Source organism: Pleurodeles waltl, chromosome 9 (genome assembly GCF_031143425.1).
Source record: "Pleurodeles waltl isolate 20211129_DDA chromosome 9, aPleWal1.hap1.20221129, whole genome shotgun sequence".
NCBI classification, from domain to species: Eukaryota; Metazoa; Chordata; class Amphibia; order Caudata; family Salamandridae; genus Pleurodeles; species Pleurodeles waltl.
In genome coordinates this window covers 14,980,822-15,008,043 of record NC_090448.1, presented here as the reverse complement: position 1 = coordinate 15,008,043, position 27,222 = coordinate 14,980,822, and the positions used below count along the sequence as shown (strand labels likewise).

The window sequence follows — 27,222 nt, the reverse complement described above, 5'->3', positions numbered from 1 at the left end:
CTCACACTGGGATTTAGCCCTCGTGCTGCGCCAATAACTCAGCGCCAGTGGTACCACGCGGTGTGCCAGAGGGCACAGCTACTCAGTTGATTTTGCTGCCACTCGAATGGATTTTCTACTCAAGCAGCAGCCTTCTAACCACGAATGATCACGATCGCCTGCAATGGAACAATCTCGCTAGATGTCCAACTAGTGACCAAAATTGCGCCAGGAGATATCTAATCTCACTCACCAATTTATCGTTTTGGAGCTGCGTATGATAAAAAGTTCTTACATGCAGCGATTGGCAGAATTTTGCCGGAACTCCATGTTACAAGTGCAACCCAGAGTCGGCAAAATTCAGCCGGCGAAATGGAATATTTCACCCACCCCTAATCCTGTGCCAATCATTTCTGTCCTGTCATCTCTTTCTCTCCCCTTTCACTCTTCCCTTTGTGTGTCTTGCTTTTCAGGCCGACTGAGGACATGGGCAGTGCCCCACCCCGGTTTTTCTTTCTGTACCGCAACCCATCCCACCCTGCCTGGTGACACAAACCCACCTGTTTCATGCAGCCCTGTCCTTTATGCTGCAGCATTGGTACAATAACAGGGACCAGGCTGGGGTTCCATCACCCCCCAGCCACAGCCCCAGGGATGACAATGTCACTTGCATCGGCTTAGAAGAATCTCAGACACTATGTACTGCATCGGTTTAGAGGGAGCATGGATGCCAAGCCCTTGGGTCGGTTCCGACAAAGCACTTGGGTCAGTCTGGTACAAGCTTTGGACACCAAGCACTTGGGTCTGTGTAGAAGAAGTTTCAAACCAAGCTCTAGGAACAGTCTACAAGAACCTCAAACACCAACCTCTTGCATTGGTTCAGGTGAAGCTCAGACACTAAGCATTGTTTAGAAGAAGCTCGGACTCTAAGCACTTCGATCAATCTGGAACAAACCCCAGGTCTAAGCACTTTGGTCAGTCTATAAGAAACTTATCCACTAGGCAGTTAAGTTGGTCTCGAAGGTGCTGGCACACTGGGAACTACGTTCGATCTTGCTTGTGGGTCATCTTTAACATGAAAGAGTGTAATTTCCGTTCCTCTTCCAGACTTTTCCACCACTGGTGCTGCCCAAGAAGTTTACCCAAGTCACGACATTACCTCATTATCAGGATTCTTTATTGGGAATGGCTGGTAGGGTACAGGTCTCTAGTCAGACGATCTAGGCAGGAGAAGGTGATGTTCAGAGGAGGTCAGGTCTGCTTCAGGTCACAGCCAGAAGAGAGCCTCAGCACTTCTTGGGATTAGGATGTAGGCCAGGCAGTCAGCTGGGCAGAACATTGATGGTTATGGCCTTTCCCTTGTCATATTGTTCTTGAGGAGGGAAAAGAAGGACAATCAAAGGTCATGGAACAGCTCGAATATCCTGCAGGAACCGATGATAATCTGTCCGCGTTACTGCAGCCCTCCAGCCTGAGCATATCCTGTGGGTGGTGCAGAAACGCCTGCCTGACCCCGCGGAAACGCTGCCTGGCCCTGGGCGGAGCTTACTATTTACTGTGTATGAATCGCTTGCTGCTGTAAGGAATAGACACATTTTAACACTGGGTGAGAATCTGTGGCCGGTCAGAATCCTGCTTTTAATATATCAGCGATATTTTAGAGAAGGTTTTGTCCCCACTCCATATCACTGCTCTATGTGACATTTCATGACAGCTAATCAATTTTCAATCTGGTAATGTTAGCAAAGAAATGAAAATGAAACACATGGGAGTAGCCAGAAAAATAAACTGGCCCCACTTTGAGCCATATCGTAAATGGCACTGAGCCGGCGACCCCAGCAGTCATTCGGCGGATTGCTCTGTCTGCGGGGCTGGGAGGGATTTCTCCCATCCTTCGTTCAGTTCTTTTGTCCTTCTTTTTTCTTCTCCCCATCTCGATTTAGTTTGCATCTTTCTTCCCTTTTCCTTCTTTACATACTTCTTTTTGTCATTTTTCATCCATCTTTTTATTCATCCATCCTTCTGCGTCTCCCTTCCCTTGTCATTCCTTCTGGTGTCTTTCATTCTCACTGCACCTTTACCCCATCAGGCGTCCCTTCACTTTTCTTCTCCATCCTTCTCTATATCCATTCATCCTTCCGTTGATTCATTCATCGCTGCATCCATACTGCCCCACCCTTCTCTAAATCCACCCTCCCCCCATACACACACCTGCATGAACTGTTCTCTTGCAGAAGTGGGGGGAATCTTTTGTTTGGAGACCGGCATCCCTGGTCAGAGTCAAAGGAGCTGTAAACCATGTAAGTGCTTCGTGCTACACAGCACTGCCCAGTGCCCCCCCCCCCCCCCCCCGGCTAAAGCTGCTAATGTGGTGGGCTCATGACCCCCGGAAGCGAGTCTCGCTTCTCCCTGCTCACACCAGTGGCGTAAAGAAACTCGAGGGGGCCCCCCTCCCCTGGACCAACTGTACTGTGCTGAGTGGGCCCACTCAGGGGCCTGCAGCTTGTGCACACTGTACTGTGCTGAGTCCCGCCCCCCCCACCCAGTGAGGTGCACACTGTACTGTGTTGAGGGGGCCCAGTCCAGGGCCTGCAGCTTGTGCACACTGTACTGTGCTGAGGGGGCCTCCCCCCTGGACCCAGTCAGGTGCACACCGTACTGTGCGGAGGGGGTCCCCTGGAGCTCGGGGGCGGAGGGGGCCTTTGTTACGCCAGTGGCTCACACACCGAGCCGCATCCAGCGATGTGTTTCACTATAACACAGAGGTCTTCAAACTGGGGGGCGGGCCACCCTAGGGGGGGCTGAAGTGATCCCAGGGGGGCCCCCAGACTCTGGCCAAAATAAATATTATACAGATAACAGGCCTTTGTTTCAAGCAAAAGCATGTTATTGCAGTTTTAAAAAGGTGACAGTACTTAACTGCATTGTTTAAATAGGTTTAGACATATTTAAACATTGCCATGTTTATAAAATAATTGTGAAAAATTCTGAGGGGGGCCCAATGATTTTTATTTTTCAACTGAGGGGGCGTGGGATTAAAAAGTTTGGAGACCCCTGCTATAACATGATTTCTGTTGGGGGTGCTTCTGCTCCCTCTTGTAAGGGGGTGTGCACATCACTTGTAGGAAGAGTCGCCCACCTTTGCTGCTCTCTGAAGGGCGTTGTACGTGTTGCCTCTCATGTGCACGGGCCCCATCCTCACAGGAGACACCCTGTAAATGAGGGGAGCTCTCGGAAGCTGAGATTAAAGGCCAGAAGCGCTGGGGTGTGCAGGGAGGTGCCCGAGCTTGTCTGCCTTGCTCCCCCCACCCCCTGCAGGGGCGTGCACATCACCTCCCCCCTTTCAGTCAACGGGTTGTGAAGCAGGAACACAGAAAGTGCATTCCAAGGGGCAGCGACATTCATTCCACCTGAGCGCAGAGGCGTAACGAAACTGGAGGGGGGCCGGCTTAGAAGATGGAGGGGGCCTCCTTCGGACTCACTCAGGCAAAGTGCTGTGCTGAGGGGGCCTTTGTTACGCAGTTGCCTGAGCACCTACACGCCTCACCTGGCCCATGCAGTGGGATGGTCTGACCATGGGGGGCGCAGGGAACCTTCCAGGAGGTGGGAGCTGCTCGGGGGGCCACTGAAGGCTTTCACCCAGGGCAGGGTTGTGCACTGAAGGCCGGTATGGGGCACGCATTATTTTTCCGCAGTAGTAAATCGAGTATGTGCCCAGGGCACAAGCTGAGGGTACACGCGGGTAGAGGCGTCTACACACTCTTTTCGGGGGGTGGGCGCCGTCTACCCTGCCATGACGCTGGTCCCACAGTCTGCTGGACTTGTCCCAGCGCACATTCAGCAGGGTCTGCACTGCTCCCTTCCAAGCAGCGAAGTACAGGCGGGGGGTGGGTATCAATTCCAGCTGGGCCCATAACAAAGGCCCACGTTTCCTTTTGTTGGAGTATCCTGACGGATTTACCAAAAAGGAAAAAATTCATAACGTACGCTACCTTATTATATTTTATTTCTCCTTGTGGGAGGGGCGGGGCTGGATTGGAGAAGGGGGCCGGAGGAGGGCCATGTGCACACAAAGTGCGCATGTCTGTTTGGCCGGCAGTGTTGGGCTGGCCAAACAGACATGCCCATTTTGAATGTTCTCTACCCGGCTGTACAGCACAGCCTGGTAGAGAACATGACCAGGCTCCCACTCCCAGTCTGAGCAGCAAGGCAGGCGCTGAGACCAATCACAGCGCTGCTTTCAGCAGCGTCGTGATTGTCTGACAGCCTTTGCAGCCGGGAAGAGGACTGAGGGGAGCGCCTCCCTTCACGGGTAGGTAGTTTATGTTGTACTTTTTTTTTTTTAAATGCCCCCCACGTCCCTTCACCCCATGCCCCGCCACCCTTGTTCAGTGGCAGCCGCCACAGTGGCTAGGAGCTATCAGGAGCCTCACACCTAAAGGTAATGGATGGGAAAACAAAGGCACCCAGCTCAACACTTCACAGGTGCTCCAGAGAGGCAGCTCAGCACGGGTCAGTTTAGGGCGACAGACCCACCTTTGATGTCAGAGGCGGGTTCAACTCTGAGAGCCTAGTGCTCACCAGCACTAGCAGCTAATGAGCCTACCTTTCATGAGTACCGGTACTCTCCTTGGCAGCAGAGAAGTGTCAGTACTCAGAGTGAAAAAAATAAGAAGTGCCGGTACTCAGTACCTGTGAGTACCGGCCCACTTAAAGCACTGTGGGAATTCTGCGCCGGCTCTTTGTATGGGTCACAACAAACTCAACAAAGAATTGAGAACATTAAAAATAATCTCTGTATTCTCCCCTCCGGCAAGCTCGGCCCTGAATCGCCCCCGAGAGTAACGGCCCGAGGCTGAGTACCGCGGGGCTCCCTTCGACGGGACTTTTTTTTTACAGCTGATTAAAAAATCTAAAAACCGTGTCATCATCTGCAGACATTGTGGCTTTAAACGCGACTCTGTCAGCAGAGAATAGCATTTCCCAAAGTTATTCTGCACTCACAGACCAGATCTGTCCTAATTGCTATCAGTGCGACCTTGTGAAGGCCAATAAACATTTTTATAACATTATTAAAGCATGTGCTCGGAATCTCTCTGGCTAAAAAGCAAATGTACCGCAGGAGAACTTGTATCCACGGATCTTCCGGATCTGACCTTCCGCGTGATTAACGCGGAAGGTCAGAGTGCATGCGGGGCCCTGGATCACAAACACTCAGGTTGGTTTCAGAACATAGAGAGTAAATGAGGCTTATTTGGAGCATTACAACCAGATTCATGGGTTTGAGAAGAGGATGGATGGAGAGGAGCTTTAACTCATGGGCAAAGTGGACTCTGACTCCAGCCTTCAGGGGCCCCTGGGAGACCCAGCTCTGTTCTGCAGAGAGTCTTTCCCTGATGACCTTGAATGATTTATAAACATAGATTGTTTAAAATTCTATTTCCCTTTAATTTATTTTTAATACAGGTGATGTATGGGAGATTATAATACACATTTTGCACATAAATGTGTTTAGGGCGTTCAGCGCCATGCAATATCCATTAAAAACTCAATTTTAGATCAAACAGGACCCCACATATGAGAAATAGCAATGGGCCACAGAGATTATTTGTAATGATATCTGTGAGCTGTGCTATTTTACAATACTGAAAACACGTCACCATTCCTGAACATTAGATGGCAAATATTAGATGTGCACCCCCAGGGACCTGGCCAAAGAGGCCATGAAAGACCTGAGTTTGGATCATAAATTCAAAGCTCTTCTGAACAGGGGCCCACAAAATACACTTGGTCCAGGGCCCCCAAAATTCTTAAGATGTCCCTGGACAGATGTGTTTTATAAGGAAGTGGACGAGGTGTCAGTATCTGTGTGTCTTCCCTGCTTCATGCCTTAAATATGTCTACCGTCCTTGCAGCTCGGCCAAGGACCAGGCGACGGGGGAGAAGGTGGCCATCAAGAAACTGTACCGGCCATTCCAGTCCGTGATCCATGCCAAGAGGGCGTACCGCGAGCTGCGACTGCTCAAACACATCAACCACGAAAACGTAAGTCTTCGGAGTATGTATCTCATGTCCAATAATTAAAAAAAATTATCTGGCCAATGAAAGTGATAATATGACCAGCTCAAAGGTGCACCCCAACGTGATAGCTGCCCACTGAGGTCAGAAGTATAAATTACAAAAAACAGAAGAAGGAGGCAAAGTTTCAGCACTCAGGAAGATAAATGGGGAATTTAATTGTTTTGATGATATCATTACTTTGACCAATTAGTGACCCATTTGGAATCACTAAAACACAGGGATGGTGGCCTGCTGGGGACAGCAGACCACCATGTCCGTGTTTGCTTTTAAATAAAGCAACATTTTTTTTTAATGCAGCCCGGGATGCCTTTCAAAAACAAAAATGAAAAGTTTGCTTTTTATTTTTTAAGAGTAGACAGCGGTCCGTGGGACCACTGCCTTCTCCTAAAAATGTTTGCTCCCACATTCCCAAAGGGGAAGGAGTCCTTCAGGGACTCCTTTCCATTTGCAAACGAGTTACCACAACCTTGAAGTTGGTGGTAAACTTCCAATGTTTTGGGGTCCCAAAGGGCCCAATTCTGCACAAAAAGGACCATTTGCGAGCACAAAAGACCTTTGTATATTTGGCCCTTAGTCTTTCTCTTACTAGAGATCTGTTTTCTCTGATCTTCTGCTCAGAGCTTAATTTGTAAAATTATAGGTGCCAGGGCACAAGGTATTTACAGGCCACGACATGCTGCAGGAATGGTTTCCCTCCTGCAGTTGTATTATTTTCGTAAGTTTATTGAACACCATTTCTTTCTTATAAGCTCTGTTCCAGATTATGTAGCGCCATCATGAGGCGGAGTGTCATAAATAAGTGCTGGTGTTTAGAAATAAGTACAGGTGCTAAGCACCGGCACAAATGAAGCACTGCGTCTGCTCCACAGCAGTATCCTGGTGCCCAAAGCACCGACCACGCCCTCCCAAAAAAAGATCTAAGAATCTGGTGGTGGGATTTTATTTGTCAGTTTTAGGATTCAACCAATGCACAGTACTCCTTATAAGCCTTAGTTGGACATTATTAAGAGCAGATGAAACCAACCTGGCCCCTCCCAAAGAGCAACTCTCCAGAGAGGTGTCAGACACCCATGGAGACTGCGTTGTACCTAAATACCTTCTCCATCTTTGAAGCCCCAAACAGATTCTTCAAAGGCCGGAAACCATTCTGTCCCACTGAGCAGCTCTCTCAAGTGATTATTTAGGAGATCTTAACCTATAGATCTTACCTGCTGGTTAGTTGTTAGTTGAGGTTTTACTGTATCAGGTCCTTTGTGCACATTAAACTTCAAAACCCCATCAACAGTGATGTGTGTTGCAAAAATGGATGAATGCAAGAGACACATTACTCCTGCCACGTCACGTAACTCCCAGTTTTTATCACGGAAGCCACCAAAAAGTTAAACTTTGGAATTATTTGAGCTATCAAAATAGGTGTTTCTGACAATGTAGAGACTGGATTGTACAATTTTTTCCTAAAATATTAAATGAAGCAGGCGGACTGGTTCTGACGCTGCGTGGACCCAGTGACTTCGTAGCCCATTTGCTGTGGCCTCACCTCATGACATTGTCCAAGGCGCCTTGATTCACTCTGTTCTTTGAGGCTGTGTGGCTTAAACTCCTCCATCATCCATCCCTCAGACTCACTCTTGTCCTAGTGCTTGGAGCAATGTTCAGACAGGTAACGTAAGGCGCCTCCACGCGAGGGTTATATGCAAACCCAATCCAATGTCTGGAAGTTACGGAAACCTGGACCACGGTTTTAGGGTGACTGCCTGGAAGTGATAATGAATATCTAAAGCATGAACAACCGTCAATGAATGGTGGAAATAAGGTGCAACATGTCCTTCTTCCACTGAACCCAACAACTAATCTGAGAGACCAGAGGACCCCTGGACTCCCAGTCCCACACCCCACTTTGTTCACCACGCACCCCTCCACCTTCTGCCCCCCTGCCCCAAGCCCTCAGACCTCTGAACATCAAAGAAGGGCTGCCCCCACACCAGTGCTTAATTTGAGCCGGTGGGGCCACTGGTACACATTTTAGGGGTTCTGGCCCTTATTTATCCTCATCAGACTTTGACGGAGCAAGTGAAAGAAAAACACAAGAAGGGTAAGAAGGAGGCAGATAAAGGTGGAAAAACAGAAAAAAAGAAAGAAAACAAAAAAAGAGCACCTTCACGAGTGAGATCAGTGGCAGGGAGTGTGTGGTGGGGATGAAAGGAGTATGAGGTGGAATCAAGAGTACATAGTGTGGGTATTCAGTGCATCTCACGTTTGATAGTGTCAAATACAGGCTTCCAGCAAAACCTTGGGAGCGAAAATTATTTGTTTGCCATGAGGTAAATCCAAATGTCTTCTAAGTAGACCTCAGCACAATCTGCTTTAGGAACAGACCCTTTCGCCATTCCAGATCCACTTTAAAGCGGGGATCTAAGATGGCTGCCATGTTAGTAAAGGTTCATCTCCCCTTCACAGAGACCACAATGCTCATTTTAGTGTGGAAGTCCAACATGGCTGCCATATTAGTAACAGTTCATCTCCCCTCTGCAGAGACTACAATGCACATTTCAGGGTGGGACCATCCAATTGCCTTCTCAAAGAAGGTCTTGAAAAGATGTATTCCCTCCATCTTGAAGTGCCTGTAAACAATCCAGAAATTTAAATTGTGCAAGTTCAATAAAGTCTATGACCTCCTCCTTTCTTTTGCACTAGGAAGATGTTGCTGCAGAAACCAGGAGGGTGAGGGTCTCAACATGCTACTGCCCGTTTTCGCAGCAACTCTTCTATTTCTGCATCTATAAACAATGCCTCTTGTTAGGAAAAATTCAGAGGTCTTGGGTGGTCCTGTTGGGAGGGGGTCTGGTAAAATTCTATCTGAAACCCCTGGACTGTCTGAAGGACCCATGCAATGTTTGTGAATGACTTCCAGTTGTGTATTAACCATTTGACCCTGCCCCTCCAAAGGAGCTCGGGACAGGTCGTAGAGTCTTACCTTGAGAGGCACCGGCGTGATAGTATCCCCTCGAGCCCCTATTGGATTTTGACTTGGAGTGGGCTCGAGAAGGGAAGAAGGTTCCACCTCTAGTGGAATCTTGAACTCCTCCTCTTTGGCGTCCATAGGCTCCTTTTTGGGTGCCTTGCCAAGATTGACGGCCTGGCGAGCGGCCCAACCTCGCCAGACCCTGGCAAAAAGGTTCGGCTGGAAAACTTTCCTTAGGGAGGTGTGGGCCTTATCCAAGGCTGCAAAGGTGCTGACATAGTTCCCTATGTCCTTAAACTTTCCACCGAAAAGCAGACCGTCTGCCAAGGGAACCACTTCCGCTGGTGCTAATTCAGTTAGTTTGGAGTCTATTCTCATGAGGATAGTGTTCTGCCGTTCGGTCGAGACCGCACAATTGGTGTTGCCAAGGAGGCAAATTGCACACTTGGTCCATCTCGTCAAGATGTCTGGATCAATAGGTTCACCTTTTTCCTTGGCATTCAGGGTCATCTCTAAAATAAATTTGAGGGGACCCACCACATCCAGCAACTTGTCTTGGCATGCTCTCCATGCCCTGTCGATGCCTTTTTTAGGGTCCCTGGCATACTTTTTTAGGAATTTAGTTGTAGATGGGTCTACTTCTGGCATGAGCGCAACCTTGTCTGGCAGGTCTGGTCTGGGACATTCCGCCCTGAGACGATTGCGTACATCTTTATCAAAGGGTTTACGCAAGGTATGATGCAGATAGTTAGCCACCGCTCGCCCTGGGGCCCAGTCTGAGGATCTAGGGTGGACAATGTCCTCCGGATCAAAGCTAAAAGGGGAAGAAGGAGACAGGGCACGGGTCAATGAGGATTGCTTTCTATGGCGGAGGGATTGCTCCTCTTTGGAACTCCCTGATTCTGGAATCTCAGATTCAGAGTCCGATGTCGAGGGGGAACGTCTGAGCTTGATCTTGGGCGTGCAATACCTGTGGTCTTCAGTGGACTTTGGATCCAGGGACGATAGAACCTCCTCATGCGGCCAGAGTTTTACTTTATCTATGTGTTTACGAGGTGCCTCAGAAGGCTCCCCTGTCGAATTCGAGGAGGAAGGGGTGCTGCGGCCTTGCCCTTCGACGTACGACTGCAGTTAGACCAAAACAGGTTGCAATGCTGCCGCCAAGGCTTTATTTACGGAATGCTGGATGGAGGCGTCCACGGCCTGAAATGTATCATCTGCATTGTGCCCCTAAACCTCCTGAACTCCTCATAGTATTCTGCCCCTTCAAATATTCCCTCTCTGCCACATTGTTGGAATGGCAAAGGTCCAAGTCACGCTTGGAAACAATGGGGGAGCTGCCTCAAGGTGCAAAGAATCAGGGCAGACTTCCCCACTGCTCGATCAGTTAAGCTCCTCAGGCAAGCCTGTTATATTATTGTTACAGCCCATGCCTACTCTGGGGTCGTGGACCTCAAGTGGAGCCTTATAAAGTTAGCAGAGCGTGCACCCCACTCAGAAAGGGAAATATATGGCACAACTGCTCAAACATTGTCAAAATATGAGGGATGCTGCCCTTATTGTTGCAGCCTCTGCCGAAGGCACCCGATCCGCACTCTGCTGCCACTTTCTCAGAGTGCGCGTTGCCCAGCGACAAAGCGCTGACTGTCAAACTGAATTGGATGCGCGTGTAGCCCAATCCTACCAAAAAGTAGCTTAATCGGGCTATGCGCGTCGCCCAAGGCCAGTAATCGGGTCCGATGAGGAAAGGCACCGATGCAGCTGATAAGCCGTTGCACCGCGATCGTCGCTTGAGGCGGGGGAACAAAATTGAAGTCTGGCAGAACGCCAAGGCCCAGCGCGTCTGCTCACCGCTTCCTTAAGCGCATGTGTGGAAACAAGCAGACGTTGAGCAAAACTCACAAGGTGAATGCATTCAAAACTCCTGTATCACACACACAACTGCTTAATTTTGCATACAGCACTCACAGTATTACCGGAATCCTAAATCACACTTATCTTCGTGTGTGAGAGGCAAAGAAAGAGGAAGTTATGGCAGCGTACTGGACTCTTGAAGTGTTAGCTCGCAGGGGATTGGTGGATAGGAACGAGAGCATGATGGGTAATGTAGTTTATGAGATTCAATGATGTAATTGTTAAAAATGATTTTATTGGCTGCTGTGTTAAGAGTAGTAAAGAAAGAGAAGCATAATCTGAGCCTCCGGTCCTGACATAGAATTCATCTCCCTCTGCAGAGGCTACACACAGGAGCTCTGAGGCTAGAGTTCTGTGCTGACAGGGCCCCCTGGAGCTCGGCCCACACCTGCACTGGGGGCTGCGGGGGCCTTTGTTAAACCACTGTCTCATAGCTGCCATACTAGTAATTGTTAATCTCCCCTCGGAAGAGGCTACACGCAGGAGCTCCGAGGGCAGAGTTCTGTACTGAGAGGGCCCCCTGGAGCTCGTCCCACACCTGCACTGCGGGGGCTGCAGGGGCCTTTGTTACACCACTTCATCATAGCTGCCATATTAGTAACTGTTCACCTCCCCTCTGCAGAGGCTACACGCAGGAGCTCCGAGGCCAGAGTTCTGTGCTGAGAGGGCCCCCTGGAGCTCGGCCCCACCTGCACTGCAGGGGCTGCGGGGGCCTTTGTGACACCACTGCATTATAGCTGCATATTAGTAACTGTTCATCTCCCCTCTGCAGAGGCTACACGCAGGAGCTCTGAGGGCAGAGTTCTGTACTGAGAGGGCCCCCTGGAGCTCGGCCCACACCTGCACTGTGGGGGCCTTTGTTACACCACTTCATCATAGCTGCCATATTAGTAACTGTTCATCTCCCTCTGCAGAGACTACACGCAGGACCTCTGAGGCCAGAGTTCTGTGCTGACAGGGCCCCCTGGAGCTCGGCCCACACCTGCACTGGGGGGTTGCGGGGGCCTTTGTTACACCACTGTCTCATAGCTGCCATATTAGTAACTGTTCATCTCCCCTCTGCAGAGGCTACACGCAGGAGCTCTGAGGGCAGAGTTCTGTACTGAGAGGGCCCCCTGGAGCTCGGCCCACACCTGCACTGCGGGGGCTGCAGGGGCCTTTGTTACAACACTTCATCATAGCTGCCATATTAGTAACTGTTCATCTCCCTCTGCAGAGACTACACACAGGAGCTCTGAGGCTAGAGTTCTGTGCTGACAGGGCCCCCTGGAGCTCGGCCCACACCTGCACTGGGGGGTTGCGGGGGCCTTTGTTACACCACTGTCTCATAGCTGCCATATTAGTAACTGTTCATCTCCCCCCCACAGAGACTACAATGCACATTTTAGGGTGGGAGTCCAACATGGCAGTGGCGTAACAAAAGTTGAGGGCCCTCCTGCACAGTATGTGGAGGGGCCCCCACTGGACTCATGCGGGAGCTCCGAGGCCAGAGTTCTGTGCTGTGAGGGCCTCTTGGAACTTGGGTCGCCCGCCCGCGGGGGCTACAGGGGCCTTCGTTACATCATTGCTGCCAAATTAGTAACTGTTTATTTCCCCTCTGCAGGGACCACAACGCACATTTTAGCGTGGGAGTGCAAAGTGGCTGCTATCTTAGTGACAGCTCATCTCCCCTTTGCAGAGACTACAATGCACTTTTTAGGGTGGTGTAGGAAAGTACCATCTTGCCTGGCATGTTACCCCCATATTTCAATGTATATATGTTGTTTTAGTCCATGTGTCACTGGGACCCTGCCAGGCAGGGCCCCAGTGCTCATAAATATGTGCCCTGTATGTGTTCCCTGTGTGATGCCTAACTGTCTCACTGAGGCTCTGCTAACCAGAACCTCCGTGGTTATGCTCTCTCTGCTTTCCAAATTTGTCACTAACAGGCTAGTGACTAAATTTACCAATTCACATTGGCATACTGGTACACCCATATAATTCCCTAGTATATGGTACTGAGGTACCCAGGGTATTGGGGTTCCAGGAGATCCCTATGGGCTGCAGCATTTCTTTTGCCACCCATAGGGAGCTCTGACAATTCTTACACAGGCCTGCCACTGCAGCCTGTGTGAAATAACGTCCACGTTATTTCACAGCCATTTACCACTGCACTTAAGTAACTTATAAGTCACCTATATGTCTAACCTTCACCTGGTGAAGGTTGGGTGCAAAGTTACTTAGTGTGTGGGCACCCTGGCACTAGCCAAGGTGCCCCCACATTGTTCAGGGCAAATTCCCAGGACTTTGTGAGTGCGGGGACACCATTACACGCGTGCACTGTACATAGGTCACTACCTATGTGCAGCGTCACAATGGTAACATGTCTAAGATCATGGAATTGTCACCCCAATGCCATTCTGGCATTGGGGGGGACAATTCCATGATCCTCCGGGTCTCTAGCATAGTCCCCGGGTACTGCCAAACTGCCTTTCCGGGGTCTCTACTACAGTCGCTGCTGCTGCCAACCCCTCAGACAGGTTTCTGCCCTCCTGGGGTCCAGGCAGCCCTGGCCCAGGAAGGCAAAACAAAGGATTTCCTCTGAGAGAGGGTGTAACACCCTCTGCCTTTGGAAATAGGTGTGAAGGCTGGGGAGGAGTAGCCTCCTCCAGCCTCTGGAAATGCTTTGATGGGCACAGATGGTGCCCATCTCTGCATAAGCCAGTCTACACCGGTTCAGGGATCCCCCAGCCCTGCTCTGGCGCGAAACTGGACAAAGGAAAGGGGAGTGACCACTCCCCTGACCTGCACCTCCCAGGGGAGGTACCCAGAGCTCCTCCAGTGTGTCCCAGACCTCTGCCATCTTGGAAGCAGAGGTGTCTGTGGCACACTGGACTGCTCTGAGTGGCCAGTGCCAGCAGGTGACATCAGAGGCTCCTTCTGATAGGCTCTTACCTCTGTTGGTAGCCAATCCTCCTTCCTAGGTAGCCAAACCTCCTTTTCTAGCTATTTAGTGTCTCTGCTTTGGGGATCTCACCAGATAACGAATGCAAGAGCTCATCAGAGTTCCTCTGCATCGCCCTCTTCACCTTCTGCCAAAGGATCGACCACTGACTGCTCAGGACGCCTGCAAAACTGCAACAAAGTAGCAAGACGACTACTAGCAACCTTGTATCGCTTCATCCTGCTGGCTTTCTCGACTGTTTCCAGGTGGTGCATGCTGTTGGGGTAGCCTGCCTCCTCTCTGCACCAGGAGCTCTGAAGAAATCTCCCATGGGTCGACGGAATCTTCCCCCTGCAACCACAGGCACCAAAAGACTGCATCACTGGTCCTCTGGGTCCCCTCTCAGCACGACTAGCATGGTCCCTGGAACTCAACAACTCTGTCCAAGTGACTCCCACAGTCCAGTGAGACTTCAGTCCAAGTTTGGTGGAGGTAAGTCCTTGCCTCCCCACGCTAGACTGCATTGCTGGGTACCGTGTGATTTGCAGCTGCTCCGGCTCCTGTGCACTCTTCCAGGATTTCCTTTGTGCACAGCCAAGCCTGGGTCCCCGACACTCTAACCTGCAGTGCACAACCTTCTGAGTTGTCCTGCGGCATCGTGGGACTCCCTTTTGTGACTTCACGTGGACTTCGGTTCACTCTTCTTCCAAGTGCCTGTTCAGGTACTTTGGCAGGTGCTGCCTGCTTCTGTGAGGGCTTCCTAACTTGGTGGGCACCCCCTCTATCTCCTCATCCAAGTGGCGACATCCTGGTCCCTCCTGGGCCACAGCAGCATCCAAAAACCTCTACTGTGACCCTTGCAGCTAGCAAGGCTTTTTTGTGGTCTTTCTGCGTGGGAACACCTCTGCAAGCTTCATCGCGACGTGGGACATCCATCCTCTAAAGGGGAAGTTCCTAGTCCTCTTCTTTCTTGCAGAACTCTAAGCTTCTTCCATCCAGTGGCAGCTTCCTTGCACTCTCAGCTGGCATTTCCCGGGCTCCTGCCCACTCTCGACACTGTCACGACTATTGGACTTGGTCCTCTTGTCTTACAGGTACTCAGGTCTGGAAATCCAAAGTTGTTGCATTACTGGTGTTTGTTTTTCCTGCAGAATCCCCCTATCACGACTTCTGTGCTCTCTGGGGGTAGTAGGTGCACTTTACACCTACCTTTCAAGGTCTTGGGGTGGGCTATTTTTCTAACCCTCACTGTTTTCTTATAGTCCCAGCGACCCTCTGCAAGCTCACATAGGTTTGGGGTCCATTTGTGGATCGCATTCCACTTTTGGAGTATATGGTTTGTGTTGCCCCCATACCTATGTGCTCCTATCGCAGTCTATTGTAACTTTACACTGCTTGCATTACTTTTCTTGCTATTACCTGCATAATTTTGGTTTGTGTACATATACCTTGTGTATATAACTTATCCTCATACTGAGGGTACTCACTGAGATACTTTTGGCATATTGTCATAAAAATAAAGTACCTTTATTTTTAGTATATCTGTGTATTGTGTTTTCTTATGATATTGTGCATATGACACCAGTGGTATAGTACGAGCTTTGCATGTCTCCTAGTTCAGCCTAAGCTGCTCTGCTATAGCTACCTTCTATCAGCCTAAGCTGCTAGAAACACCTCTTCTACACTAATAAGGGATAACTGGACCTGGCACAAGGTGTAAGTACCTCTGGTACCCACTACAAGTCAGGCCAGCCTCGTACAGGTGGGAATCAACATGGCTGCAGAGGGGAGATGAACTGTTACTAATAAGGCAGAGACTACAATGCACACTTTAGAGTAGGAATCCAGCACAGCTCTCAGGTTAGGAAGAGGCCTTCTCGGCCTTATAGAGACAGTTCTGCATATTTCGAAGAGGAAGTCCAACTGTTCCACGAATCTTAAAGAAATAGTGAACAACTGAGAGCATAATCATAACACAGCCCGTACATTCCTTCAGGCTGTGATGGGAGAACACACAGGACGTCCATCACGCCATGATTCAGTCAAGACTGATCTCATATTTAGTTCAAGCCAACTAGAGAGTGTGTACGTTGTCTGTGCGATGCACATTGTGGCTTAGCAAGAACACACAGGGGCATGGACCTGCCCTTTGCTTACCTTTGGTTGGCTTTCCTTGGAACTCTCATTTGCCTGCTTTTTATTTGTGTTCCAGCTTGTCAATCTTGTGTTTGCCCCTCCCATGGAGCATTGCTTCTTTACAATCTCTTTGATTGGCTGACATCAATGCTTCCGCTGCTTGCTTTTCAAGCACTACTTTTTCCTTTTGTGTGAAGCTGTCATGAATGTGTGTTTCCGAGCTGTCTCCCTCGTGTACATCTCTTCCCTGCACTCTGTGTTGCTGCCTGTGCTCCCCACCTCCTCTGTTTTGTGCTCACCTCTGTGCCTCTCTCTATTGCTTCCCTCCACCCGCGCCCTCTGTGTTGCTTTCCCCCACCCCACATGTTGCTTTTGCTCTCACACTTTCTTGGTGCTTTCACATCACCACCAACCCGCCTCACTGTTGCTGGAGAGTTTACTCCGGTGCACTGAAGACTGCATGCTTTAATCCAGTGCAACGAAGGCAGCGTGCGTTAATCTGGTGCACTGTAGACAGTGTGCATTAATCCAGTGCACTGAAGACTGAGTGCTTTAATCCGGTGCACTGAAGGCAGCGTACATTAATCTGGTGCACTGAAGATGGCATGCTTTAATCTGGTGCACTGAAGACAGTGTGCATTAATCCAGTGCATTGAAGACTGAGTGTTTTAATCCGGTGCACTGAAGGCATTGTACATAAATCTGGTGCACTGAAGACAGCATGCTTTAATCTGGTGCACTGAAGATGGTGTGCTTTAATCTGGTGCACTGAAGACTGTGTGCTTTAATCTGGTGCACTGAGGACGGTGTGCTATAATCTAATGCTCTGAAGCATCATGCTTTAATTCAGTGCAATGAATGCTGCGTAGTTTACTCCGGCGCACTGAAGACTGCATGCTTTAATCCGGTGCACTGAAGGCAGTGTGCATTAATCTGGTGCACTGAAGACAGCATGCTTTAATCTGGTGCACTGAAGATGGAGTGCTTTAATCTGGTGCACTGAAGACAGTGTGCATTAATCCAGTGCACTGAAGACTGAGTGCTTTAATCTGGTGCATTGAAGGCAGCTTGCATTAATCTGGTGCACTGAAGGCTGTATGCTTTATTCAGGTGCACTGAGGACTGTGTGCTTTAATCTGGTGCACTGATGACGGTGTGCTATAATCTAATACTCTGAAGCATCATGCTTTAATCTAGTGCAATGAATACTGCGTAGTTTACTCCGGTGCACTGAAGACTGCATGCTTTAATCCAGTGCACTGAAGGCAGCGTGCATTAATCTGGTGCACTGAAGACAGTGTGCATTAATCCAGTGCACCGGAGACTGAGTGCTTTAATCTGGTGCATTGAAGCCAGCATGCATTCATCTAGTGCACTGAAGACAGCGTGCATTATTCTGGTCCACTGAAGACAGCGGGCATTAATCTGGTGCACTGAAGGCTGTGTGCAATAATCTGGTACACTGAAGGCTCTGTGCTTTAATCTGGTGCACTGAAGACAGCGTGCATTAATCGGGTGCACTGAAGGCTGTGTGCTTTAATCTGGTGCATTGGATATAGTGTTCTTTAATCTAGTGCACAGCTTCTGTGTGTTTTAATCCAGTACACTGAAGATAGTGTTCTTTAATCCAGTGCACAGCCTCTGTGTGCTTCAGGTTCACCCACTGACGTTGTGCTGCTGTGTTCCACACATTGCATAGAACAGAAACTCAGTAGTGGGTCAACAATTCATTTTGCACTTCTGTGGTTCTCCTGTAAGAAGGAATAGTAAAACACATTTTGAGCTAGCCAATAATACTGAAAAAAGTTTGCGACAGGGCAGAAATTAAAAGAAATGGAAAGTGGAAAAATAGTTAAACATTATTGTTTATAAAATATTTTACATATGCAATGAAATGTTAATAATTACTGTCGGGCAAATAATTCTGCTCTGCCGGCGGATTTTGCTGGATTTTGCCCACTCTATATTCCGCTTGGAGTGCGGAGTTCCGAAAAAAAAACACCTCTGCCTGGGGGATTTTTCTCTTGCACTCAGCTCGCCAGCATTCAGTTGGCAAGCGAGACTTTCCATGCCCTAGTGTGATTTTCAGGCACTAGAATGATTCCTGGTGGGATTTCTCAATACGGACGGGTGGGGCAGGTCACTACCGCTCTCCGTAGAGAAAGCTGCCACTCGCGTTGAGAAAGCTGCCACTCGCGTTGAGAAAGCTGCCACTCGCATTGAGAAAGCTGCCACTCGCGTTGAGAACGCTGCCACTCGCGCGGAGAACGCTGCCACTCGCGCGGAGAACGCTGCCACTCGCGCGGAGAACGCTGCCACTTGCGCTGAGAACGCTGCCACTCAAGTAGAACATCTACTCGAGTGGCAGGAAGAAGCAGCGCCCGCTGGCCTGCCGTGTGGTCCTGTTCACACTGATCTTGCAGCCTGGGACAAGCTCCTGGTGCAGGGCAAAGGACTGAAATTCCGCTGCTCACAGAACTCCGCGGAATCTCACAGAGTTTTTAGGTAACTCCGTGGAATGAAACTGCAAGATCTGCCCAGGCACATGAAAAAAATCCTCATATTTGAATAACTTTTTTAACAGAATTAAGCAATCCTATGGGTGACTAGATTTGCTACCTACACACCGCACGATGTACAAACTGATTCTGCCTCAAACTTAATCCCTTGTTTTTTATTTGAAAGTGGAGAAAAATCATGTTTTCCCTTTGACTTTTTTAAACACAGCTAAGCAGTGCTCAGAAAACCTTCCTCAGGACCCTATGACACAGCAACAATAATGCAATAGGTTTCCTCTGCTCTGTATTTGTTCTGCATCAATCAAGTCTTCCTGTTGTAAACTGAGGCAGTCCGCAGGGAAGGATGTCCCTGCATGTCAGGCCCGGAGAGCCAGTCCCAGCCAGGCTGGCCTGTGTGATGGCGGATATCCCTACAACTCTGTGCAGGCCAGCCTCCTTCATTGGCTATTCTCTGTATTTCCGTCTAATGTAATTACACAAACTGGGATTACACAATCTGGAATTACACAGTTTGGCTTCTTTTCTGCTGAGTGCAGACCTGTACTTTTTACACACACCAAGTAGAAATTACAACACTAACGAAATGACACCCCAGTGTCTCCATTCAGGGCATTCTGGTTAATTGTTAAAATCTGTTCAAAGTTTATCAAGTTCTTTCATAACAAACCTTCCTGTTTCCAACAGCACTAGGATCCTTCTGCATCAATGTGTGATAACAGTTCAAATTAAGCCCTTAACCTTGTTATATGCCACATAATTCGCCTTTCCTTTCCACGTAATATAGCCACCAGTGCCACATAATTTGGTTCTCGCTTGCCGCATACCTTTGGTAGCTCTGCATATGATTATTTACTCTTCATGGCTGTGTCTGACTCCTTGCACTGCTTGACCCTCCCCCACACTGCTTGTTTCTCACTCCGTGATGTCACTTCCTCCACAGGTCATCAGCCTCCTGAATGTCTTCACTCCAGACGACTCCCTTGAAACATTCCAGAACTTGTAAGTAAAGAAGATGAAACCCTTTAATTGTGGCGGTGATGCTGCCTGCGAGAGAGGTCGAGGGAGAGGGGGGAGCAGGAGAGATAGCTCAGCGGGTTCACCACCTTCTGCTGACGCGTGTACGGCCTGTTGGTCACAGGCTCAGTCCATGATGGGACAATTCAGCCTTTCTCTCTTCTTCATTAACACAGAAATAGAATGCAGGCCTCTCTCATAACTCTGATTGGCTGTTGCCAGCCAATCAGTGTGAAGGTGTGTTTCACAAAACTGAAAATGTGTTGGTATGACTGACGGATGAGGAATGAGGGATGATGGGTGAGGAGTAGGGTTGATGGCTGCGGCATGAGAAGGAAGAATGATGGAAGATGGATGAGAAGCAGGGATGAGACTCAGGGATGAGAAGTAGGAATGATGGAAGAGAAGTGGGGATGATGGAAAAGAAGAATGGATGAGAAGCAGGGATGACGGATGAGAAGCAGGGATGACGGATGAGAAGCAGGGATGATAGATGAGAAGTAGGGACGATGGATGAGAAGTAGGGATGATGGATGATAAGTAGGGATGATGAAGGAGAAGTAGGAATGATGGATGAGAAGTAGGGATGATGGATGAGAAGCAGGGATGATGTATAATCGATGAGAAGTAGGGCTGATGGATGAGAAGCAGGGATGATGGATGAGAAGTAGGGATGATGGAAGAGAAGGAGGGATGATGGATGAGAAGCCGGGATGAGGTATGATGGATGAGAAGTTGGGATGATGGATGAGCAGCAGGGATGATGTATGATGGATGAGAAGCAGGGATGATGGATGAGAAGTAGAGATGATGTATAACGGATGAGACATAGGGATGATGGATGAGACATAGGGATGATGGATGAGAAGCAGGGATGATGGATGAGAAGCAGGGATGATGGATGAGAAGCAGGGATGATGAATGAGAAGTAGGGATGATGTATGATGGATCAGAAGTAGGGATGATGGATGAGAAGTAGGGATGATATATGATGGATGAGAAGCAGGGATGATGGATAAATAGTAGGGATAAGAAGCAGGGATAAGGGATGAGAAGTAGAGATGTTGTATGATGGATGAGAGGTAGGGCTGATGGATGAGAGGTAGGGATGATGGAAGAGAAGCAGGGATGATGGAGGAGAAGTAGGGATGATGGAGGAGAAGTAGGGATGATGGAAGAGAAGCAGGGATGATGGAGGAGAAGTAGGGATGATGCATGAGAAGCAGGGATGTGGAGTGAGGGATGAGGATGTCCTAAAATGGATGCTGTGCTCCTAGTACTAGTTCTTACTTGTGCTCTGGATGATATATTAAAATTGTGTTACAATGTATACATAGTCCGTGGATAATGGAATGTAGACAATATCAAATATTAACAACATTCATATATAAAAAATAAAGCATCACATCATATATCCTCCTTTACAAGTATCTCTATGTCAAGAAATATTGCCAGACACAAATATTACATCCTAAGCATCACATACAAAATATCACGTGACTGGAGTTAATAACAGGAATTCTGCACCCATATTGAGCTATATTTTAATAAATGATGTTTGGCTGGAACACAATTCCAACTCCAATGATAGTCTGTGTTTGTCATGTGTTCTCTTTTCTAATTACTTTTAGAGAAAACATAATTGCTAACATTCTGGCTATAGATTTGCAGAGGAGAAAATATATATATATTTTTTTAAAATATGTGTTCGTAGTATTTTATGTGGAATTGTGTATTGGACACAAACCAGTAACAACAACGTCGCTGGCATACATTTCTTTTTCTTGTCTTTAAGTTTGCAAAAATATCTTCCCTTTGGGTGTAGTTTTTTTTTAACTGTTAATCTCAAAGCGGTATTTCTGTTCTCAATAGTCGATCTGAGTACTATTGACAGACAATATTTAGTGGCAATATTCTTCTACCAACCTTCATGGATAACTTGACACAAACCTTCTGTCCCTGTTACCACGTGCCGAGGTGTCAGTGAGTTTCACCCAGGGGTTCGCGCTAGCATGTCTGGGTTTGACGTCTATGCAGTTTCGCTGTTGAATGTGTTTGTGGCACAGCATTTTCTTTAAGTGTGTGCGGAGGTGTGCATGTTTGTGTACATTTGTTTGTAGCTCCGGGGTGTATGTGTGTGTTCCTGATCGGTGTAGCTACTCTCTGCCTGTCTCATCGAGCTGACAGGTAGGTTTTATGTCACATTAGTCTGTTTTGAGACTTGAATTTTCGAGTCAGAAACTTTGAAACTATCAGTAGGTCCTGAGACCTAGTTATTCTTAGGGGATCCCAGAAATGAGAAGTCCCCTTGGTAACAAGGGACGTAAATAGGGGTGTGCGGGGAGCTCCGCCCCGCTGGCAGAACTGAGTTTTTGGAACTCCGCGCTCCACTCGGAGCACGGAATTAGTAAAAACTCTGGTAGCCAAGTGAGCGCTGCAGCTCACTATGGGCTTCACAGCGCAATAGCAGTGTGCACGGGTGGTGGGTCCCTCGTCTGAGATCTCCTGCCTGGGTAAGGGGCTACGGGGGCCCCCCTCCATGTACTTTGCAAAGGGGCCCTCCAGTTTCGTTACGTCTCTGCACTCACTATGCGTAGGTAGAGGGAGAGTGCACTGGTTGTTTGTAACTGAAGGTAGGGAGCACTCACGGTGTGTAGGTAAGAGCAGTGAGCACTCGCTTTGTGTAAGTAAAGGGAGGGAGCACTCGCTGTGTGTATGTAAGAGGAGTGAGCACTCTCTGTGTGTAGGTGAAGGAAGGGAGCACTCGCTGTGTGTAGGTAAAGGGAGGGAGCCCTTGCTGTGTGTAGGTAAAGGGAGGGAGCCCTCGCTGTGTGTAGGTAAAGGGAGGGAGCACTGGTGTGTAGGTAAAGGGAGAGAGCACTCGCTGTGTGTAGGTAAAGGGAGAGAGCACTCGCTGTGTGTAGGTAAAGGGAGAGAGCACTGGTGTGTAGGTAAAGGAGAGAGCACTCGCTGTGTACATGTAAAGGGAGTGAGCACTCTCTGTGTGTAGATAAAGGGAGAGGGCACTCGCTGTGTGTAGGTAAAGGGAGTGAGCACTCGCTGTGTGTAGGGAGAGCGCACTGGCTGTGTGTAAGTAAAGGGAGGGAGCACTGGCTGTGTGTAGGTGGAGGGAGCACTGGCTGTGTGTAGGTGAAGGGAGGGAGCACTGGCTGTGTGTAGGTGAAGGGAGGGAGCACTCGCTGTGTGTAGGTAAAGGGAGAGAGCACTGGTGTGTAAGTAGCGGGAGAGAGCACTTGCTGCGTGTAGGTAAAGGGAGAGAGAGCACTTGCTGTGTGTAGGTAGCGGGAGAGAGCACTCGCTGTGTGTAGGTAAAGGGAGACAGAACTCGCTGTGTGTAGGTAAAGGGAGAGAGCACTCGCTGTGTGTAGGTAAAGGGAGAGAGCACTCGCTGTGTGTAGGTAAAGGGAGAGAGCACTCGCTGTGTGTAGGTAAAGGAAGAGAGCACTCGCTGTGTGTAGGTAGTGGGAGAGAGCACTCGCTGTGTGTAGGTAAAGGGAGAAAGCGCTCGCTGTGTGTAGGTAAAGGAAGAGAGAGCACTCGCTGTGTGTAGTTGAAGGGAGAGAGCACTCGCTGTGTGTAGGTAAAGGGAGAGAGAGCGCTCGCTGTGTGTAGGTAGAGGGAGAGAGCACTCGCTGTGTGGAGGTAAGGGGAGTGAGCACTCGCTCTGTGTAGGTAAAGAGGGAGAGCACTCTGTGTGTAGGTAAAAGGGGAGAGCCCTTGTGTGTAGGTAGCGGGAGAGAGCATTGGCACCGTGTAGGTAAAGGGAGAGAGAGCACTCACTGTGTGTAGGTAAAGGGAGAGAGAGCACTTGCTGTCTGTAGGTAAGGGTAGTGAGCACTCGCTCTGTGTAGGTAAAGAGGGAGAGACCTCTGTGTGTAGGTAAAGGGGGAGGGCACTTGCTGTGTGTAGGTAAAGGGAGAGAGCACTTGCTGTGTGTAGGTAAAGGGGGAGAGCACTGGCTGTGTGTAGGTAAAGGGAGAGAGAGCACTCGCTGTGTATAGGTAAAGGGAGAGAGCACTCGCTGTGTGTAGGTGAAGGGAGGGAGCACTCGCTGTGTGTAGGTGAAGGGAGGGAGCACTTGTGTGTAGGTAAAGGGAGTGAGCACTTGCTGAGTTTAGGTAAAGGGAGAGAGCACTCGCTGAGTGTCGGTAAAGGGAGTGACCACTTGCTGTGTGTAGGTAGCTGGAGAGAGCACTCGCTGTGTGTAGGTAAAGGGAGAGAGAGCACTCGCTGTGTGTAGGTAGCGGGAGAGAGCACTCGCTGTGTAGGTAGCAGGAGAGAGCACTGGTGTGTAGGTAAAGGGAGAGAGCACTCGCTGTGTGTAGGTAGCGGGAGAGAGCACTTGCTGTGTGTAGGTAACGGGAGAGAGCACTCGCTGTGTGTAGGTAACGGGAGAGAGCACTCGCTGTGTGTAGGTAAAGGGAGAGAGAGCACTCGCTGTGTAGGTAAGGGGAGTGAGCACTCGCTCTGTGTAGGTAAAGGGGGAGAGCACTGTGTGTGTAGGTAAAAGGGGAGAGCCCTTGTGTGTAGGTAGCGGGAGAGAGCATTGGCACTGTGTAGGTAAAGGGAGAGAGAGCACTCACAGTGTGTAGGTAAGGGGAGAGAGAGCACTCGCTGTATGTAGGTAAAGGGAGAGGGCACTCACTGTGTGTAGGTAAAAGGGGAGGGCACTCGCTGTGTGTAGGTAAAGGGAGAGAGCACTCGCTGTGTGTAGGTAAAGTGGGAGAGCACTGGCTGTGAGTAGGTAAAGGGAGAGAGAGCACTCGCTGTGTGTAGGTAAAGAGAGAGAGCACTCGCTGTGTGTAGGTAAAGGGAGGGAGCACTCGCTGTGTGTAGGTGAAGGGAGGGAGCACTCGTGTGTAGGTAAAGGGAGAGAGCACTTGCTGAGTGTAGGTAAAGGGAGAGAGCACTTGCTGAGTGTAGGTAAAGTGAGTGAGCACTTGCTGTGTGTAGGTAAAGGGAGCGAGCACTTGCTGTGCGTAAGTAAAGGGAGCGAGCACTTGCTGTGCGTAAGTAAAGGGAGCGAGCACTTGCTGTGTGTAAGTAAAGGGAGCGAGCACTCGCTGTCTGTAGGTAAAGGGAGCGAGCACTCGCTGTCTGTAGGTAAAGGGAGAGAGGACTCGCTTTGTGTAGGTAAAGGGAGTGAGCACTCGCTCTGTGTAGGTAGCGGGAGAGAGCACTCGCTGTGTAGGTAAAAGGGGAGAGCCCTCGTGTGTAAGTAAAGGGAGAGAGCTCTCGCTGTGTATCGGTAAAGGGAGAGAGCTCTCGCTGTGTATCGGTAAAGGGAGAGAGCACTCACTGTGTATAGGTAAAGGGAGAGAGCACTCGCTGTGTATCGGTAAAGGGAGAGAGCACTCGCTGTGTGTAGGTAAAGGGAGAGAGCACTTGCTGTGTGTAGGTAGCGGGAGAGAGCACTCGCTGTGTGTAGGTAGCGGGAGAGAGCACTCGTGTGTAGGTAGCGGGAGAGAGCACTCGCTGTGTGTAGGTAGCGGGAGAGAGCACTCGCTCTGTGTAGGTAAAGAGAGAGAGAGCACTCGCTGTGTGTAGGTAAGGGGAGTGAGCACTCGCTCTGTGTAGGTAAAGGGGGAGAGCACTGTGTGTGTAGGTAAAAGGGGAGAGCCCTTGGGTGTAGGTAGCGGGAGAGAGCATTGGCACTGTGTAGGTTAAGGGAGAGAGAGCATTCACAGTGTGTAGGTAAGGGGAGAGAGAGCACTCGCTGTATGTTGGTAAAGGGAGAGAGCACTCACTGTGTGTAGGTAAAAGGGGAGGGCACTCGCTGTGTGTAGGTAAAGGGAGAGAGCACTTGCTGTGTGTAGGTAAAGTGGGAGAGCACTGGTTGTGAGTAGGTAAAGGGAGAGAGAGCACTCGCTGTGTGTAGGTAAAGGGAGAGAGCACTCCCTGTGTGTAGGTAAAGGGAGGGAGCACTTGCTGTGTGTAGGTGAAGGGAGGGAGCACTTGTGTGTAGGTAAGGGGAGTGAGCACTCGCTGAATGTAGGTAAAGAGAGAGAGCACTCTCTGGGTGTAGGTAAAGGGGGAGAGCACTTGCTGAGTGTAGGTAAAGGGAGTGAGCACTTGCTGTGTGTAGGTAAGTGTAGGGAGCACTTGCTGTCTGTAGGTAAAGGGAGCAAGCACTTGCTGTCTGTAGGTAAGGGGAGTGAGCACTCGCTCTGTGTAGGTAAAGGGGGAGAGCACTGTGTGTGTAGGTAAAAGGGGAGAGCCCTTGGGTGTAGGTAGCGGGAGAGAGCATTGGCACTGTGTAGGTAAAGGGAGAGAGAGCACTCGCTGTATGTTGGTAAAGGGAGAGAGCACTCACTGTGTGCAGGTAAAAGGGGAGGGCACTCGCTGTGTGTAGGTAAAGGGAGAGAGCACTTGCTGTGTGTAGGTAAAGTGGGAGAGCACTGGTTGTGAGTAGGTAAAGGGGGAGAGAGAGCACTCGCTGTGTATAGGTAAAGGGAGAGAGCACTCGCTGTGTGTAGGTGAAGGGAGGGAGCACTCGCTGTGTGTAGGTGAAGGGAGGGAGCACTCGCTGTGTGTAGGTGAAGGGAGGGAGCACTCGTGTGTAGGTAAAGGGAGTGAGCACTCGCTGAATGTAGGTAAAGGGAGAGAGCTCTCTCTGGGTGTAGGTAAAGGGGGAGAGCACTTGCTGAGTGTAAGTAAAGGGAGAGAGCACTCGCTGAGTGTAGGTAAAGGGAGTGAGCACTTGCTGTGTGTAGGTAAGTGTAGCGAGCACTTGCTGTCTGTAGGTAAAGGGAGCGAGCACTCGCTGTCTGTAGGTAAAGGGAGAGAGCACTCGTTTTGTGTAGGTATAGGGAGTGAGCACTCGCTCTGTGTAGGTAAAGGGGGAGAGCCCTTGTGTGTAGGTAGCGGGAGAGAGCACTTGTGTGTAGGTAAAGGGGGAGAGCACTCGTGTGTAGGTAAAGGGGGAGAGCACTCGTGTGTAAGTAAAGGGAGAGAGCACTCACTGTGTCTAGGTAGCGGGAGAGAGCACTCGCTGTGTCTAGGTAGCGGGAGAGAGCACTCGCTGTGTGTAGGTAGCGGGAGAGAGCACTGGCAGCGTGTAGATAAAGGGAGAGAGAGCACTGGCAGCGTGTAGGTAAAGGGAGAGAGAGCACTCGCTGTGTGTAGGTAAAGGGAGAGAGAGCACTCGCTGTGTGTAGGTAAAGGGAGAGAGAGCACTCGCTGTGTGTAGGTAAGTGGAGCGAGCACTCGCTGTGTGTAGGTAAGTGGAGCGAGCACTCGCTGTGCGTAGGTAAGTGGAGCGAGCACTCGCTGTGTATATGTAAAGGGAGTGAGCACTGGCTGTGTGTACGTAGAGAGAGAGAGCACTCGCTGTGTCTAGGTAAAGGGAGAGAGCACTCACAGTGTGTAGTAAAGAGGGAGGGTGCACTCGCTGTGTGTAGGTAAAGGTGGAGCGAGCACTCGCTGTGTATATGTAAAGGGAGTGAGCACTGGCTGTGTATAGGTAGAGGGAGAGAGCACTCGCTCTGTCTAGGTAAAGGGAGAGAGCACTCACAGTATGTAGGTAAAGAGGGAGGGCGCACTCGCTGTGTGTAGTTAAAGGGGGAGGGCGCACTCTCTCTGTAGGTAGCAGGAGAGAGCACTGGTGTGTAAGTAAAGGGAGAAAGCACTTGCTGTGTGTAGGTAAAGGGAGGGAGCACTCGCTGCGTGTAGGT

The 27,222-nt window shown here is 49.6% G+C and overlaps 1 protein-coding gene across 1 annotated transcript in view; it reads left to right on the top strand.

Moving 5' to 3' along the window:
- LOC138258841 (mitogen-activated protein kinase 14A-like) overlaps positions 1-27,222 on the top strand; it is a 157,936-nt gene that overhangs the window by 6,330 nt on the left and 124,384 nt on the right. The window contains exons 2-3 of the mRNA XM_069206117.1: positions 5,895-6,024; positions 19,455-19,513. Of these exons, the coding sequence (XP_069062218.1) occupies positions 5,895-6,024; positions 19,455-19,513 (189 nt within the window). The remainder of the gene's footprint in view (positions 1-5,894; positions 6,025-19,454; positions 19,514-27,222) is intronic.